This window comes from Muscardinus avellanarius (genome assembly GCF_963383645.1).
Source record: "Muscardinus avellanarius genome assembly, chromosome: 14".
Taxonomy (NCBI): domain Eukaryota; kingdom Metazoa; phylum Chordata; class Mammalia; order Rodentia; family Gliridae; genus Muscardinus; species Muscardinus avellanarius.
Genome location: NC_137800.1, coordinates 77,573,586 through 77,592,606, shown reverse-complemented (window position 1 = coordinate 77,592,606; position 19,021 = coordinate 77,573,586). Strand labels below are relative to the sequence as shown.

The 19,021-nt window shown below is 39.8% G+C and overlaps 1 protein-coding gene across 1 annotated transcript in view; it reads right to left on the bottom strand.

The window, feature by feature from the left end:
* The window catches only part of CDKAL1 (CDKAL1 threonylcarbamoyladenosine tRNA methylthiotransferase), a gene marked incomplete at both ends in the record, with an annotated part of 604,736 nt that overhangs the window by 375,124 nt on the left and 210,591 nt on the right, over positions 1–19,021 (bottom strand). The window contains one exon of the mRNA XM_080710287.1: positions 11,466–11,586. Coding sequence (XP_080566413.1) covers positions 11,466–11,586 — 121 coding nt within the window. The remainder of the gene's footprint in view (positions 1–11,465; positions 11,587–19,021) is intronic.

The following is a 19,021-nucleotide window of genomic DNA, read 5'->3' as shown; positions in this document are numbered from 1 at the left end:
CAAGATATGATTCAATCGCCCAAAGGCAAGAGGAGGGCGACTTCCTCAAGCTCCGTGCCACCTTGCTTAAGGAGTACTTACTGCAGATTTTGGATTACGGCTTGCTTTCATTATAACCTGAGAGTCAAGTCAAAGGGAAGCAACAAGTTCTCATTGATAGCTAGTATTTCCAATGAATGAATGATCAGCCAACCACAACAAAAACCCTAAGAATTATACATGGCATAATTGGCATAGGTTGATTTGCACCTATCACTGCCCCCTTTTTTTGGGGGGGGGCGGGTCTGGGGATGGAACCTGGGGACATTTGAAATCCGAGCTATACCCCCTGCCCTGTTTTTTATTCTTTATTTGAAACAGAGTCTCACTAAGTTGCAGAGAGCCTCACTAAGTAGCTGAGACTGTCCGTGAATCACGATCCTCAGGTCTCAGCCTCCCAAATGCTGGGATTAAAGCATGTGCCACCAAGCCCAGCTCAGTGCCCAAATTTTAAAAAGGATAATTTGTGAATGACTACCAAGAGTGAACTATTTTGGGGATGTGCTTTATCTTGAGACATTGTCTGTTGAACAAAGAGTTATCTCTGAGGGAGCTGAAGGAGCTCCCCTCAAGTGAGCAGATTCAGAACAGGGTCATGGCGACATGGTAAGAAGATCTGAGCAACTGCCTAGTGTGAACCAAAACCGTAAGATTAACTTCGGTTCCTGATATCATGCTGATACAAGACCAGGATCCAGCCAATTAGTAGTGAACAGACTAAAATGATACATCCTTCTCAAAAGATACCAAAACAAAAAACAGATTCACCTTTGTATACTCAAGTGTGATATCACGTGTATTCACACTGCTACAGGACCTCACTGCAAACTCAATTCAAGCTTTTAAAGAGTATTTCCATTTAAATACCTCAAAAATTGTCTTCGTATAGGATGTAATTTATTGGAAGTTGTAATTTCTGACAATAAGGAGAGCATGTGAGGCCCCTACTTCCCGCGTGTGCTGCTGCTGGTGGAAGTCTCGCTTGAGGGCACAGGTCAAGGAGAAGCAGGCCTCTTTACTCTGCTGCTGCCAGGACATCTTAAAAGGAGGAACAGTTAGAGGCCATCTGAGTATCTACTGCTCTTAAATGCAGAGCTCTAAGATATTACGGCTGGCACCTCCAGCTCTGAACAGAAAGATGTGCTGGGACCCTAAGAGCATCTTCCCAAGGATCAAACAAGATTCAGATATTCACGGGAGCTGCCGGTTGCTCTGTGTTTATAATTCTATGCTTCAATTACTTCTGTCCATGTTATTTAGCTGTTGACTTGGGAAATATCTATCTTTGTATGTATCACAATGATTAACCTGCTCATATGTCAAATATACAATAATTCTATTTTCAAATGTACTGTGACATGTCTGTTGGATAACTCTTTCCTGTTCTAGTCATTAGAATCAGAAAACTAATAAAGTTATTATCACTAATTATATTTCCCTAAAATACTTTCCCTTCTGTGGGATAAATTTGCCTTCTTATTCTTTCATTCATTCATTTAAAGATTTATAGAGAGCTTATGTATCCAGGACTAGAATAGATATTGATAAATTCTAGACATTTCAGAAAGAAAATGAAAACATTTTGAGTTAGAATGCTTCCCATGGCCAAGATGTTACAGCAGGGAGAGGGTGGATGCACATGTGTTTTTTAAATGATAATAAATTCAAGTATGTAATCTCAAAAAAAAATTAAGCTCCTTTTAAAGGTCCCCACATATCACCATTTTATGTCTAACTGATGGCAAATAACAAGAAAGAAGAGATAAGTTTCAAAAGAAAAAATATCGGGAAAGCATTACAAGGCCAGGCAGTATTTTCTAAGATGTGTTCAACCCAGGGGAGGATTTCAAACCATCAAACTAGAGATAATCTGATAGGAATATCTTTAAAATGATAGACCTTATATCAGAGCTGCTAAGCAGTGATTAACTCTTGGCTTTAGAAGATGAAAACTTCGAAGGAATTGTCAAAATTGATGCCTATAGCAGTGGCAGAGAAGGTAAAGCAAACACAGATTTTCTTTATTCCCCAATATCCAACTTTAAGTTTCTGTCCCCTGCCCCCACACTCCCTCCTCACCACTAAATAAAAGGCAGGAATCACAAGGCATATGGAGGGGGGGGCACTCTAACAAAAACTGAGCTTTTCAACCTTGTCTCACTTCCTTCATGAAAACCCTCACTCTTCATTATGTGACCACTGCCCTGGTTGACACGCTGTGTTTTTTAGTTCTACACAAATATCCTCACGTAACCCAACTGGTTGTGCTTCAGGACTATGACCTCATCCTGCTAATTTAATGAGAAGAATGAGACACTCTGGCATGAATCTTCAAATTTCCTATCTTGACCACAAAAACTCAATTATTTCTGGCCAAATATTTAATTAGAACCTAATATGTTTAGATATAGCTCCCAGAATACAAAAAATGCATAGGATGAAATTAGAGCTGAACATTACCACCAAAAGAAGCAAGGCTAGAGATGGGGGAGAGGAAGGAAAGGAAAGGAAGGGAAGAAAGGAGAAAAACAAGAGAGACGAATCCAGGTGCAGTATTCTACCACGGGACCCGCTCTACCTAAGTTAGTGTCCTCCAAAGGAGGCTGTGGCTGTATTAACTGGAGCCTAATTGAAATGTTCCAGCCTTCATTTTGCCTGATAACATGGAAGAACTTATCTGCTTACTCTGAATCACACTGGACAAGACTCTTATAGTAAAATAAACTGCTACGTTTTTGATATTTTCTCTCATTCTTTATTCTTATTTCCTTGGAAGCATAAAGATGGCCTCCCTTCCCAAGGCTTACTTTTCCATCTGTGTTCATGATCCCATTTAAATAATTTATCCTGTGAATGCTTTTCTAATCCTTACCCTCTGCTTCCAAACAAGCTTGGATTAAAAAAAAAAAAATTCTAGTCTCTAAAGACAATGTCTCTTTATTTATAGTTAAATTACTCAAAAGAGTAATTCCCTGGAGTAAAAGTTACTTGATTCCAACCTGGGCTCTCATTTTCCCCATCCAGTATTGCTTCCAAGCATCCTGAAGCATGTGGGTGCTCCCATGTCCGGGATAACTCCTCCGTGTCGTTGGTCTCCACCGCCCCCGACTCCCTACACACAGGCGCTGAACACTCACCCTCAGTGCCCTCATCCACTCATACCCCTCTAACTGCAGCCTCCTTGTGGTCTTGTATGCCTATCTCCAGCCTTCCTTTGCAACTTTCAAACCCAGAGTCATGAATAGCCCCAGAGGAATAAAGCCATATGCTTAGCAAATACTTGAACCATCCCTGCTTTCCACTGCCCTCAGCCCTCCTTCCTAAGGCTTCCCGAGTGCTCTCCCTGCCACTCTCTATCGCCCCAAACCAACCAAATCACAAACTGGAGCCAGGACAGTCTTTCTAAAGCCTCTCCTTATGATCAGCCTCACATTTGTTCCAGATGTGAGTGGCTCTCCTAATCCCCTAGTAAATGAAATTTCTCCTCCAGAACAATTAGATCCTTTTCACAAAAGATGCTTTGCCTCATTTTTGCTATCTATGCTGGAAACTTAGATTTGTACACAAAATTATATTTTTCATAGACAACTGGACTCGTCTACCCCCTTGCTTTGTTCATTCTTTTCTCTCCTCCTATGTGTTTTTTTTTTTTCCTTCATACCTCCTGTGGTAGATAGAATAATAGTCCTCCAAAGGCATTTGCATCTTAACTTCTATAACCTGGCATGGCAAAGGGGGAATTGACACCACATATTAAATTAAGGTTGCTAATTAGCTAACATTAAAATAGATTATCCTGGATTTTCCCAGTGTGCCCAAGGTACTCACTTGAAAGCAGAAGAGAGTTAGATGGAAATGAGACTAGGGAAGACCTACACAAAGAAATAGAAGATGGAATAAAGGGGCCTCATGCAAAAAAGCATGTAGGTAGCCTCTAATTGGAGAAAAAGCAAAGAAACTGATTCTCTCCTCAGCCCCCAAACACAGTTATACCAACACCAATTTTAGCACAGGAAGACCTATGTTAAACTTCTGACCCCTCCCCCAAAGATAATGAATTTGTGTTATATTAAACCACCAAGTCTGCACTTGCTAATTTCTTAGGACAAGAATAAAAACCCAATGCACCTCCATATATAATTAGCAATATTTTACCTATCTTTGAGGCCCCAGTTCAAATGTCACTATAATGCAAAGATTCTTATGCTCCCAGAATAGATTCTTTTACTTACTCTGCTTAACTCACTGGATAGGAACCCATGGTTTTCAGAAACCATGAAATACTCTGCGTGGGGGGACAGTTACGAGAAAAGCGTCCATCTCAGTCACTTTCCAGTTGTGTGACTCTGTGAAGTCACCCAACCTCTCTGTGTCTTAGCGTCCTCATCTATTAAAAACAAATGTATGTCTCCAGGCTGTTATGAGAACTAAAGGCAGGAAACAGTACACATTCCATATAGCACTATGTCTAACCTCTACTAAACACTCAATAAACAATGGAAGTTATCATCTACCTGATCCTGGCCCATGTTCAGTCAAGTCTATATAGCTGTCAGATCACCCTACTAGACAAGCATGTTTATTTCCTCTTTAGAAGATACAGTCTAAAGCCAGGCGTGGTGGCACACACTTGTAATCCCCGCATCTGGGAGGCTGAGACAGGAGGATCACGGTTTGTGGAGAGCCTCAGCTAATACTTAGTGAGGCGCACTGCAATTCAGTGAGACCCTGCTTCAAAATAAAGAATAAAAAAAAAAAATAGGGCTGGGGGTGTAGTTCGGAGGTAGAATGCCCCTAGGTTCCATCCCCAGTACCGCAAAATATTTAAAAATTAAAAATTAAAAAATAAGATGCAGTCTAGAAATAAGAGTTACATTTGGTCAAATGGCTGCTTTAAATAAAAACTCACTTCAAAAAACAAGAAGAGCATTGTAAATTAAATCAAAATGCCACCTAGGCTAAATTTCTATATTAAAGATAGCAAACAAATAGAGATGAATCATTGAACATAAAATTAGAAAAGAATATAAGAAAAAAATATTACTCTAGAAATAGAAGGTACCTTTATAGATATACTCTATGTCATTTTCATAATTATTATGCTAATAATATTATTATAACAACTTCTTCCTTAGCCAAAGCAATATACTTTTTAATTTTAAGAAATGTTACACAGCATATAACTGTCGAGACTAATGGCAACTTGAATTTATTAATACATATAACAAAATGCGCTACAAAAGCACCTCCTAAATGGAAAATGAAAGAAATACAAAATTTACATCTCCAAATTTAATTTGAAAGAGGTAAAACATTAAAAAGTATTTATTTTAGAAAGGAGAATTTGCTACGGAAAAAAAAAATTTAGGGGTATAATTTTTTCTTCTTCTTTCTGGTGGTACAGGGGATGGAACCCTTCTACCTCCAGGCTCCAGGCTCCACTCCCAGACCTATTTTATATTTTATTTGGAAACAGGGTCTCTTAAGCCAGCGAGGTTGGCTTCGAACTTGCGTGGCCCTCCTGTCTCTGCCTCCCAAGTGGGAGGATTAGGCGACAAGGGGTATAATCATTTAAAAAATAATTTAAAGTGTGAGGGGGAAAAGCAATGAGTTCCACCAACAACAAAAAGGGAAAGAAAGGGCAGGGGGAGGAATCCAAGCCAAGATGCTGAAAAAGGGATAGCGTGAACAAGTCTTCATGAGGATTCCGCCACCTGAGAGCAAGTGGTAAGGCTGCAACTGATCCAGGAAAACCACTAGTAGTCAGAAGAGACTAGCAACTCATCTCAGTTGAAGATAATATGCATGGAATGGAATTCTCTTAATATTAAGGATATATGAGTCCATTTATTTACAAAGGGCCAGTTCTCTAGGAACATGAGGGGATTTAAGAGTGACAGCATTCCGGGAAGATGGCGACCGAGAAAAGCGGGGCTTAAGAGCCCCGCTAACAACTAATCTCCATTACCACAAAATCAGCGCCTTTCATAGCCAGAAAACACCATCACCAGAGAAACAAAAAAAATCACCAGACTCCAGAGAGAAAGCAGACTGAGAACAGAGCTCAGAGCCACAGAGGAGATACACTGGCCTCACGCCTGAGGCCGCGGTAGCAGCACCATACTGCCAGCGGCAGCGGCGAATTCACCGGACGGCTACAGTAAGCCGAGGTGAGCCGCTGCGGAACAGCCAGGCGGGATTTCTCGCCACAGGTAAAATCTAAAGCTCCAAGTGGCTGAGCTCAGCACACGCTGCAGGGATTCAGAGTGGAAATCAAAACCAAGAAGAAATACGCCAGCCTCACGGCCGAGGGCGTAGCAGCGGCGCCATATTGCCACCGGCGGCAGCAGTAGAGAATTCACCGAATCCAGTACAGCTACATCTGCGTACTCAAGAACAGTGAGTCAAATTGCGGGCCACAGAGGAGAAATACCAGTACTGTACTCCCTGGGACTTGACCCAGTGGGGGAGTGGCGGTGGCAGAGATATTACACCATAAGAGAACGTGCAACCTGGCACACCCCACAGTCTAAAGCAGCCTCTATCGACTCTCTGGGTCGGAAACTCTGTGATACAACCACGTAAAGGAGTACTGGGGTCTGAGATACTACAGACTCGAGATCCAGAACACCTTAAGTGAAGTTATAGTGACCCAAGGGAAGAACCCAGAGAAGGCACAAACTTCTGAAATCATGGGAAAGAGGAATAATACTGGAGCAATGAATGCCCACAACCCCACAACATCAGAACACGATAAAAAAGAAAATCAGAGATTTCTAGAAGATCAAATCAGGAAAATAACTGTAGAAATAATAGAGGTGCTTCGAAAAGAACTCAGAGAGAGCCAAAAAGAGATAAAGGATGCAATTAATGAAGTAAAGGCCTCAATTCAAAGCACAAACAACCGATTAGACCACATGGAGAACAGAATCTCGCTCTTAGAAGATGATCATTCCAAAAATGAACGCATAGTTTCTAATCTAGAAAAAAATATCCAACAGCAGGAATCTGACATTGAAGAAATATGGGCCCATTTTAAGAGAGCTAACCTAAGAATAATTGGAATAGAGGAGGGAAAAGAAAGTGAAACCAAAGGGATCAACAATCTCTTCAAGGAAGTAATAGCAGAAAATTTTCCAAACATAGAGCAAGAGGTTGATACACAGATCCAGGAAACTTATAGAACTCCCTTTAGACAGGATCGGAGAAGAGGATCCCCACGCAACATAATTGTCAAAATGACCAATGTGGAAGCCAAGCAGAGAATCTTAAAGGCAACAAAAACAAAGGACCAAGTGACATTCAGAGGCAAACCAATTAGAATCACTCCAGACTTCCCAAACCAAGTCATGAGAGCCAGAAGGGCTTGGAGTAACATATTCCAAACTCTGAAAGAAAACAACTACCAGCCAAAAATTTCCTACCCAGCAAAACTTTCTATCAAATTAGATGGAGAAATAAGAAGCTTCCATGACAAACAGAAACTGAAGGAATTTTTGTCTTCAAAACCAGCGCTAGAGAAAATACTCAAAGAGATTAACTACAAAGAAGAAATAGGTAACACACACCAGAACCAGAGAAACAAGAGTTTCCATCCAACAGACAACTAAGATTGGTTATCTGTGGAGATTCATTATTTATGTTAGTCTTTTACCTATCTCTAAATGGTATTGTTTGCCTTTATTGTTGTTAATTTTTAGGATTTCTAGTTGGAATATTAATATACCTTCAGATACAGCATTTGGAAATATTTTATCCCATTCTAGTAGTAACTGTTAACTCTGTTTACATTGTCTTTGGATATACAATATTTTTTTTTATTTTTTAGGGAGTTTGTATACTCTTATGTTGCCTGTGCCATTGAAATCATATCCAAGAAATCACTGCCAATTTCAATGTTGTGAGGTTTTATGACCCAGATTTTCTCCTAAAAGTTTATAGTCTTAAGATTTATATTTAGGTCTTTTATCTATTTTGAGTTAATATTTGTATATGGGATTAGGTAAAGGTCCAACTTTATTCTTTTCCATGTAATTATTATGTTTCAACAATATTGAGTTAAAAGATTATTATTTCCACCACCAAATGTTCGTGGAAACCTTGTCAAAAATAACTTGACAATATAGGAAGAATTTAGCTCTAGGCTTTATTTAACTCCAATGGTTTATATATCTGCCTTTAGAATAGTACTACACTGTTTCAATTATTGTAGCTTTATATGGTTTGAAATCAGAAAGTATATATCTTCTAGCTTTGTTCTTTTTCAAGATCGTTTTGGGTATCTAGAGTCCATTTTCCATATTAGGATATATTTTTTTCTGAAAAATAAATAAAATAAATATATGATAGTTTCACCAAAAAAAATAGAAAAAAAATATTCTCTGGTAAGAAAGAAAGTAAAAAGAAATATTGAAATGTTATCTTCAAGTCATCAAAAGCTTGGTATCAGACAAATGAAACTGTTATGTGAGATTATCATTTTTAATTCTGGATAAATTGCTATAATACTAGATGTCAACCACTAAGCCAAGCATGGGAGGGAGGGATGGGGAGAGAATGGGGTGGGGATCGGGTGGGGGCTGACTGGGCGATGTGTGCATGTATGTCTACAAAAGTTTGTATCCCACTATGATGTATGAATACAGTGCACCAATAAAAAATAAAAAATAAAAATAAAAATAAAAAGAGTGACAGCAGATGCCAGTGAGCTTTGGTCTATAGGACAGACACATTTGAAGAAATTCTAAATTCATGAGAAGGGAGCTTCGGAGGATATACATGAAATTTCTAAATTCTTTCAAATGGTTGACTAAAGCAATTTTGTAACTTTTCAAATGTGAGACATTTGAAAAAGAATTTTAAATGCTGGGTATGGTGGCGCACGCTTGTAATCCCAGCATTCAAGAGGCTGAGACCGGAGGATCGCAGTACGCAGACAGCCTCAGTTACTTAGTGAGGCCCTCTGCAACTCAGTGAGACCCGGTTTCAAAATAAAGAATAAAAAATAGGGCAGGGGGTGTAGCTCAGAGGTCGAATACCCCTTGGCTCCATCCCCAGACCCACACACACAAAATTTTTTTAATTAATCTAAAAATTATGATTTCTAGCAATGATCTTAAAATATTCATTCAACAAATATTTTCAGAGTACTCATTTTGTTAGATGCCGAACTTCGGGGTGAAGAATGTGCTAAGAACTAAAATGCTTTCAGCAGCCAGGATGCTGGCCTGGACTGGGGGATGAGAGTGGCCCAGGCTGAGCAGCACCACAAGCTGCTCCCTAGCCAGCCGGTGCTGTGGGTGCACAATGGAGGGAGAAGGCTTTGGCCCAGCCGTGGAGGGAGGAGCATGCAGCCATCTGCACAGAGGGGCAGGCAGACAGGATGCTGAGCAGGGAAGGATGGCCATGGTGTGGATGGGAAGGACAGGCATACCAGGGAACCCGCGGTGTGCAAGGAGGTCTGGACCTGAGACAGAAGCGCTTGGTGTCTGAGAAATTCAAGTAGCTGAGGCAGCGTAAACGCCAGAGTGTTGGGTGGGCAGAGAATAAATAAAGAAGAGAACATCGAGACTAAGAAAGAAGGGGATGAGTAAAGGGTCCAAAGTGGCTGCACAGTCACCTTGAAGGAAGCAAATGAATCAGGGGTGGAACACCCTGACATAGGAACGCACTGAAAGGCATGAGTCGGGGAGAAGAGGGCCAGTTGGTCCCATTTGTCCAAAAAACAGAAGGCTAAAAAACACTGACTCTGCCCCTCTCTAAGACATTGTTCATGAGAAAGTATGCTTGGCCAGCAAATTTCAAGAGTTATTATCTAACTAGCACAGCAATCTGTCCTATGAAGGGAGGTTAGTATCATTCCATAAACTTTAAAAGTATATGACTCGATCATTTATTAAATACATGAGTATTCATTAAACCCGATCTGTGTACACTCTTCTGTGTACTGGACATAGAGTGGTAAATAAGGCAGTTCAAAGTCCCTGCCTCATCGAGTCTACAGACCACGAGGAGAAATGGCATGAGAGTGCTTATGAATGTGTGTCTGTAATAGGGGTGAACGTTACAGAGAAGAAATGAGGCAAATGCAGAAGACAGGGCACAAAGGAACACTGCAATTTTACCAGGAAAGTCAGGAGTTGAAAAGAAGGCTCTGCAATGCCCGAGAAGGAGAATAACCAAGATGGAAAAGGAGTAGACAGCCTTGCGTGCCTAACTCTGCTCAGGCTAGGGAGCCACCTGGCCAGTACTAAATAAACTCTGGCTTTAACCGCTCACCTCTGGGCTTCATGGGTCGAGCTGTTTGCACCTTTAACAAGGATGGCCAGAGGCTGGTCTAAAGCAGTTCCCAAGCCAACTGCGTGCCACCCCAACGCACTTTGAGCAGAATCCAGACAACCGCTTCACACTTCTTTGGTAGCAGTGTGCAGATGAACCAGGAGAAATGAGACGAGAGAAAAGACAGCAAGTGAGTACGTGGCTATGCAGGAAGACGGGCACAGGCTCGGAGACACGGGCAGGCATGGGAAAAGGCAAGCTGAGTCTACTTGTACTCAACAGGAAACGCACAAAGAAAGGGCAGAGGGGGAAGAGATTGGAAGGAGACGGGAGGAAGATGACAAAGAGAAGGAGAATCAACTTGTAAGGAACGAGAGGGGCCTCTATGGGTGCACTGGTCCTCCCCACACTCCATCGGATGAAAGCCCTTGATTTCATTAAATTTTCAGAAAAAAAATGTAACCTTTCCATCTGGAGTTATAAAGAAACAAAATTTAGTAGACGCAAATAAATCAAAGGATGGATAGAGAAAGTTATAATCAGGAAGGACATTAGACCAAGGTGTGAAAATGAAAGAGTACTTAACACTGAGTCTTAGGCCTATTTTTTTTTATTTAAAGGTCACAATAACACCATTTTAAAATACGCACCACAGGGGTTAGAATATAGCTCAATTCAAACAGTCCTCACCTAGAGTAAGCAAGACCCTGGGTTCAATCCCAGCATCACAAAAATAAGGAAGAAAACAGAAAGGCATGCATCATTAATCATCAAAACACAGTGTATGGAGAAACATTTCCTATAACTCTATTGAAAATATATTCAGGTGAATCATTAACTATTCCACAAAATACTCTTTTTTAAGATGACTTTAACCAAGGGCATAGCAGGAAAATGAAATCCAGGTTTATTACCAAAAATGAAAAGAATATTGCCAATCAAAGATATAAATGCCTGCTGCAAATATAAATCTCATTGGCAGACAGAAAGCTCTTTAGAAGAAACTGCATTGGAAGCTTTATAGCTTTTGGTGATTTTTCTTTCCTAAGAAAACATTCAACTACTTTCCAATGTCACGTGTCCAGAGAACAAAGTGGAATTCATGGAGCATGCTGAATATTTTATGAGCATGTTTGTGAGCAGCTTACCCGGTATTGATGGAAATGATTTCTATCAGTGGGTTCTTCCTAATCTTTGGCAAATCCAATCGTGCGCCCCCCAACCGCTTTCCATTATCCTTTTTCTGACCCAGCAGTCTCACAGAGTGACCTTCAAAGCAAGCACATAAATATACATTACCAAGACTCACACAACTTCGCTGGAATTTACTGCTTTCAACCAATGTGTCAATGTTTGCTTTTAACTTTTTCTTTTCTGGGGAGAATGGAAGATAACAATCTAGAGAAGATGTGATCATTTCAACCTGAGAAATAATATTTAACAAAGAAAAATGGCTGTGCTTAAAGTCTACAGTTAAAAAACACTTTGCTTATAATACCCGCACATTTACATTTCATATTTGAAAGATAACAGGAATGTTCTCAAAATATATTCCACTGGTATAAATGCACCCAATTACTGACCAGGTCTGTGTATATAACAAGGGCACTGGACTTGCCTGCCATGTTGCTGGAGAAAAGATATTAAAAAAGAAGAAGAAGACGGAGGAGGAGGAGGAGGAGGAGGAGGAGGAGGAGGAGGAGGAGGAGGAGGAGGAGGAGGAGGAGGAGATGATCACCTTGGCTTAGGAGGCTAAGACGGGAGGATCACAAGTTTGGCTAGGCTAGGAAACACTGCAAGACACTGTCTGAAAATAAGGGTTAGGGGTGTAGCTGAAAGACAGAATGCTCCTTGGGTTCAATATCCAGTATAAAAAAAAAAAGAAGAAGAAATAAAATGCCTGAGATATACTACTTCAGGGTTTGATATTTTAGAACAAACAAAACTTTATAAACTTGTTTTTATGAAATGTCACAAAAAGAAACCAGATCACTTCTAAGAGACATTAAAATGTTATTTTTGAAATTTGAAATAATTTCAGACTTACAGAAAAAAAAAGCACAAAGAATTCCCATGCCCCTTTCAGATTCTTCCTTTATTATTTGACCATATTTGTCCTTTGCTCTTTATATACCAACATACTGTTTTTTATTACTTTGCTGGGGTATGGTCTACATCCTATAAAATTCACCCATTGTCAGTATACAACTCAATGACTTTAAATAAATCTATACAGTTTTGCGGTCACAATGATCCAGTTTTAGAACATTTCCATCACTTCTCAAAATTTCGTTTATTTACAGACCATTTCTGCTCTCATTCCAAATTTAGCACACTTTATGAATCCACTGACCAGAAGAAAGACATTGCTTTGCTTCCTATTAATAGCTACTGTAGCAATGTTTCTATGAACACAAGCATAGAAATCTTTGTATGGACATAGGTTTGTATTTCTCCTGCGCAGATTCCTGGGAACAAAACCGTTGAGATATGTGGTCAATTTACATTTAACTTTTTAAGAAACAGATATTTCGCAAAATGGTACCATTTTATATTCCCACCATTACCAGGTATGTGATTCATAAATATTTTTGTCTGTGGCTTTTTTATTTTTATGGTGGTTTCTTTTGCAAAGTAAATGTCATGTATGAACTATGCTTACATCGAGCGCAGGCAAAGAGGACAGAGAAAAGTGCTTACGTTTTCTTTTGGATGTTTTGTTTTAGCTTTTATATTTAGGTCTAAGATGTATGTTTTATACAATACGGTTCTACATTCTTTTAATTTAGATATTCAACCGTTTTAGTTTCATTTCTCTTCCTTTTTTTGTGCTCTTGCTGTTCCACACACTAACCTATATAGTCGTACAAAGCCGAAATAGAGTGCTTGTGATGATCATTTTAAATAAAAAAGTAATTTTACTTATTTGCATATTTGCCCATGTGCAAGACATTTCTACCATTTTCCATGGCTCCTTGAAATTTAAGGTTTCATTTGGTACCACTTCCTTTCTCTATGAAGAAGTTTTAGTATTTCTTGGAAGTCAGTTAGCAAGAATATCATTCTTTGTGAATCTGAGTGTAGATTTTGTGGACTAATCTTCACTTGTAAAGGTTAGTTTTGCTAGATATAGAGTTACTAGTTATCAGCTTTCTGACTAAATAGGTCATATGCCCTTCATTTTTATTGCTTTTGATGTCAACTATTAGCTATTTCTCTGGACTCAGTCATCTCTTCAGTATCTTCACTTTGCCTTTCAATAGTTTGATTATGATGTGTGTAGAAATGGATCTCTGTGATTATCCAATATGAAATTAATTTGGCTTTTTGGACCCATAAAGATCTTCAAGTTTGTGATATTCTACTATTTTTTTAAGAAAAAAATTGTGTACTTCTCCATCCTCTTCTACAACTAGCATGACAGATTTGCCAGTGTGTTAGATGTTGCTACACATGCCTCTGAGGCTGTTTCAGTGGTGGTTATTCAGAAACAGAACGGATATGATATACAGAGAGAGAGAGATGAGAGTCTTATAAGGGAAACTGGCTCACTCATCATGGAGGCTGAGAAGCCCCACAATAGGTCATTTGCCGCATCCAAACGCCTCAGAACCAAGGGAGCTGATGGCGTAATGCTCAAAGTGAGGCCATAAGCTAGGAACCTGGGAGGCAGCTGGCACGAGTTCCACGGTTTCAAAAACTTATGTCCAAGGTCAAGAGAACAAGTGCCAAGCTCTTGAAGAGACTGAGAATTCACCCTTTGCCTTGTTGTCCGTCTGGTCCAGGGCTTACTGGATGGTGCCCACTCACACTCAGTGCGGATCTTTACCACTCAATCAAGTCACGTGCCAGTGTCCTCTAAAGTGACCCTGCGGACACACCTAGGGCGGCCTTGGCATTCCCAAACTAAGAAAGGTCATATGGTTTCTTTTCAGCAGAAGTCGGCATGGCTTGGGGCCTACTGAAGCAATCAGTCAACTACTTCACTAGCTACCTGAGTATCCCTTTATCTAGCCAAGTTGACAACCAAAGCAAACCACCACAGAGCTCTGCTATTCTAATTCTGTTCCTTAGATTGGATCCTTTCCCTGGATCTATCAAGTTATGATATTTGTGCTTTGGCCGTCTCTAAATCTGCAATTGAGCCCCTCCAATGAATGTTTCATTCAATTACTGTACTTTTCAACTCTAAATTTTCCATTCCTTCCTAATTATAATTACTATCTTATTGTGGTTCTGGATTTAAGTCACTATTATAATCTTTCTTAAATTTTCTAATATGGTTTTACTTAGTTTTTATTATTTTTATTTTTATTTGTGTGTGTGTGGGGGGGGGGTGTCCTGGGGATAGAACCCAGAAGAATTTTACCTCTAAACCAAACCCCAGCTTTATTTTATTTTTTATTTTGAAATAGAGTCTCAGTTGCAGAGGGCCTCACTATGTTGCTAAGGCTGGCCTCAAGCATGATCTCCTAAGAGCCATCATTTATTTTATAAGCATAGTTTTTGTTAAGTCAGAAACTAATCACACATTTTTTCAAATACTTTGGGCAAAGAATATTTATTTGTACTATCTACTAATAGATCTATATATGGGCCAGTGAGGGCATTCAACGTCAACGTTATTTTCAAGCCAGCCCCACCTTCTACTTTCTCTGGGGCTCCCCTCCATCTTCCCTGACCTTCTAGGGAGCTTGAGTTCACTCCAATTACTGCTGTGCATATATGTACAAGTCCAGCCAACGCCATGTAGGTGGAGAACTTCTGAAGCTTCCCATCACTGTATAACAACAAAGAACTCCCTGCTAAATCTCTGGCTAGTGCCCCAATCCACTACTTGCACCAAACAGACCAGCAACTCGTGTCCAGTTGAGTCGCATGCCTTCTCTGTCATTTGCCATCAAAATCTCCAATTCACCTGACAGCTCTCCAAATCAAATACGCCACCTCACATAGCAGCAACAAAGCAACATGAGTATCATGTTCACAGCCTGCTTCCCCCTGGTTGAACATCTTGCATGTAGAGTTAGGGAGGAAAAATGGGTGGAGCTCCAGCACCAACACCACAGACTTGCGCTGTTCTTAACCTAAATTCAGATGCCATCACAAATGAATACTTACCAATTTGCTGAGTACTTTTAGTCCAGTTCCCAGGTAAGGCCTAACTTACAGTTTTTGTTTTGTTGGTAATGAGGATGGAACAGAGGCATTCTGCTTCTGAGCCACACCCCTTAGCCTATTTTATTCTTTTATTTTGAAATAGGGTCTCACAAAGTGAGGCAGGGTATTTCAGTAAGTTGTGAAGCTAGCTGCAAAACTGTGATCCTCCTGTCTGAGCCTCCCAAGTACCGGGATAACAAGCATGTGCCACCACGCCCGGCTCTAAGTCACTTGTGACCATTTGTCCAGCTTTGTCATTGCGTCTGGGGGAATAATTTGTTAACCTCCCCATGGACTCATGCCCAAGGTAAAGGATATGCAACTGTTTCAATGCAATTACTTAAAATAAATTCAAAGGTATAATACAGGTATAAGATTCAAAGCCATTGTTTCATTGGCCCTCATTTCAGAAAGATATTGCTTACACTTCACCTGAACAGACAGTTTTTCAAGACCAGAAGTAATGAAATTATCAGCCATAGTCTTTTATACTCATCACTTAAATAAGAAACATCAAGTACTTCACTCATTCTGAAACTCAGTACTCTGGCATAGAAACATAGCTAGAGTCAGGTGCAAAGCAAGCTCCACAGATTCTCAAATTGGACTTACCAGTCTAATGGTCAGCTGATGAAGAGATGAACAAGATGGGCATGATACTATCAGAGTTCTTTGAGAGATGCCAAAAGTTCAATAGTGGCTATGCAAAGGCATGTTATTTTCACGAGCATGAGACAAATTTCATTATGTCCTGCTGAGACTACAGTAATATGCAGCCTGCACTAATAACATTTGATAAATTATTCATCTTTACTATCTACATGCAAATAAAGGAACATATCTCTGCCTGATGATATAATGAGTTATTTTCCAATCCAATGATTCATTAGAAAGCAGCAGACCTAACAATCGTCTGGGTTTTTTTTTTTTTTTAATTGAAAAATATAGGGCACTAAAGACAAAGTAGAAAATAACATAAAAGTTGCTTTCACGATCTGGAGAAAGATGAAAGGAAGGAAATTAATCCACACATCAATTATTCCTTAAAATGACCAATGAAATAAAATTTCCATCTGTGATTTACCATCTCTTTTAAAGATCCCGTTTCAAAGGCAACTTCTGTTTAAAATCCTTTCTTAAATCCAGGGGCCAGAGGATAAGAATATATATTGTGAATCACTGCCTATTTAATGTGCAGCTATCAATATTGCTAATTCCTAAAATGATGAGAAATTTGGCAGAATAAAGAATAAAACTAAAACTAAGCAGATGTCTTAAAAAGGCATGTCTTTTTTGCCGGGCATGGCGGTGCACGCTTGTAATCCCTGCGCTTGGGAGGCGGAGACAGGAGGATCGCGCAGGTTCGAAGCCAGCCATGCTGGCTTCAGAGACCCTGTTTCCAAATGAAAAAATATAAAATAGGTCTGGAAGTATAGCCCCGAGGTAGAAGGGCTTCCAGAAACCCCAGTACCACCCCTCCCCCCCAAAAAAAACATGTCTTTGAAAGGAAAAGGAGGGGAGAAGAGGGCTCAGGATCAGAGAGACATGCTGACCCAGGCAAGATAGGAAAAGCAAAGAGGGAATTTTTGGAGCAAATTTAGCTGAAAGTCAACATACTTTACTTACTTATGAAGAAACTACGAGGCAATGATAAAAATTATACACTCTCACGTTCCTTCTTTTTTTGGTCTCTTCTTGGTTGCCACTGGTACCAAGGACTGGCATAGAAAAAGAAGGCTGCTCAATGAGCCCCATTGGCCTGTGAATTTCATCACCCTTCTGAGAGGAGTTAAGGGAAAGGGAGATAAGGAGGAAATCAGGACCACCGAGTTTGAAAAACAAAAACAGTAAAAAAATAGAAGTTTTTACTAACATTTCGATTCCATGCAACAAGAAATTGAAGGAGGAGGTAGCCACAGGAACAGATGAGAAAAAGGATGCTCAGTATGACAAGATGGACTGATAACAGGAGACACTGAGGAGATGGCGATAGAGACGCAAACTGATTAGAACAGAGATGTGCAATTTTAACACAGGAATGACAAGGCAGATGGCCTTATATGCAGAATGGGACACAAATGTTATGTTTGTGAGATCTTTTATCTTCTCCATTTTAAAGGCAAATTATTCACATTTCATCTCCTTTAACTAACAGTGAAATACAGCTCAGTCGGTTTATTAACCATCATTAATAAACATCTCTAAGTTGTTACTTACAAGTGTCATATAAAATTTCAACCCTGTTAAACCTAAATTCAATTTTAAGCCTAGAAAGCTGTCAGCAGTTATTTATAAATCAAGTACAAAGCTCCAATTCCATGCTGGTTTTTATGTTGGATCTAATGCAGTACTAAAAAGAAAGTTACTAAAGCATTTTATCAGCTAAAATTATTACAAATTGAAATTTTTTTGGGGGGGGCAAACAGCTACCTGTTTATAGAATACACTCTGGTGTATACTTTTATGAATTCATCATACTGAAAATCCTGGGTAAAGCAAAACCAAGGCACTGTACATTACTGGTTCAATGATTGCTACGCCTGTTGAATGAATGTGGCCTGAGGACCTTCAAGAGCAAATATCTTTTCTCAATCCACAGCATTAACTGCGCTGAGCATTGATAAAGAGAGTGAAAGCATCTCACCCACACCTACTGGGAAGTCCGGCCTGCCGTCATGTCGGGAAGACAATTTTAATGACCATGCAGAAGCAGAAAAGAAGCACCCCCCTGGAACACAAGTCTGTGCGTGTTATCTAAATGACAGAAACACAACCACTTACAGAAACTATTAACTAAATGATGTCCCTACACACAAGTCTTGTCTCCATCAGGTCTCATACACTAAAGCGGGTGGTACCTATTAGTACATCATTACAAATAACAGAAAAGCCAATGATCAAATAAATTAGTCTTGTTTTTCTCTCCTTCATTTCTTTTTCCTCTAAAGGCTCTACAAAATGGCCAGACCTTTCCTTCAGTACATGGTTCACCACATCTAATTTTAATGGCCATTCATTCTTTCTTTAATATGTGACTACCCATCTCACCACCACCAGAGACGGCTCATGCCAGGTTTTCCTGATCTCTTGCTGACTCTTACTTGGGTTTTGTTTTATTAAGGACACACTGAGAAGGCTTGTCTGAACCTTAAGCTCTGGGTCAGCCTGCTGGAAAACGTCCCCATAAAGCAATCCAGCACGATGCTGAGGGCAGAGGGCAGGAACAGACTGGCAAGAAAATCAAGCGAAAAGAAATAAAAGAACAAGTGCACTGCCAACTTCCATTCTGGCCGATTATTATTTGAAAATATTAAAGAGTGCTCAATATAACCTGTTTGCTACAAAATGTTCAGTTATCACTGGATATATCCTTAACAGGTATTTTAAACTACTCAATTACAAAGAAATACAAAAGTGTACTCAGAAGTTGTTTCCTATCAGTCCATTCAAGGTCATTTCTGGGGTAGGGAGAGAAAAGCAGGTTCTGGTATCTATGTAAAAGTAGAACCCTTCCTTGAAATGTTTTCATCTTATAAGAACAAAG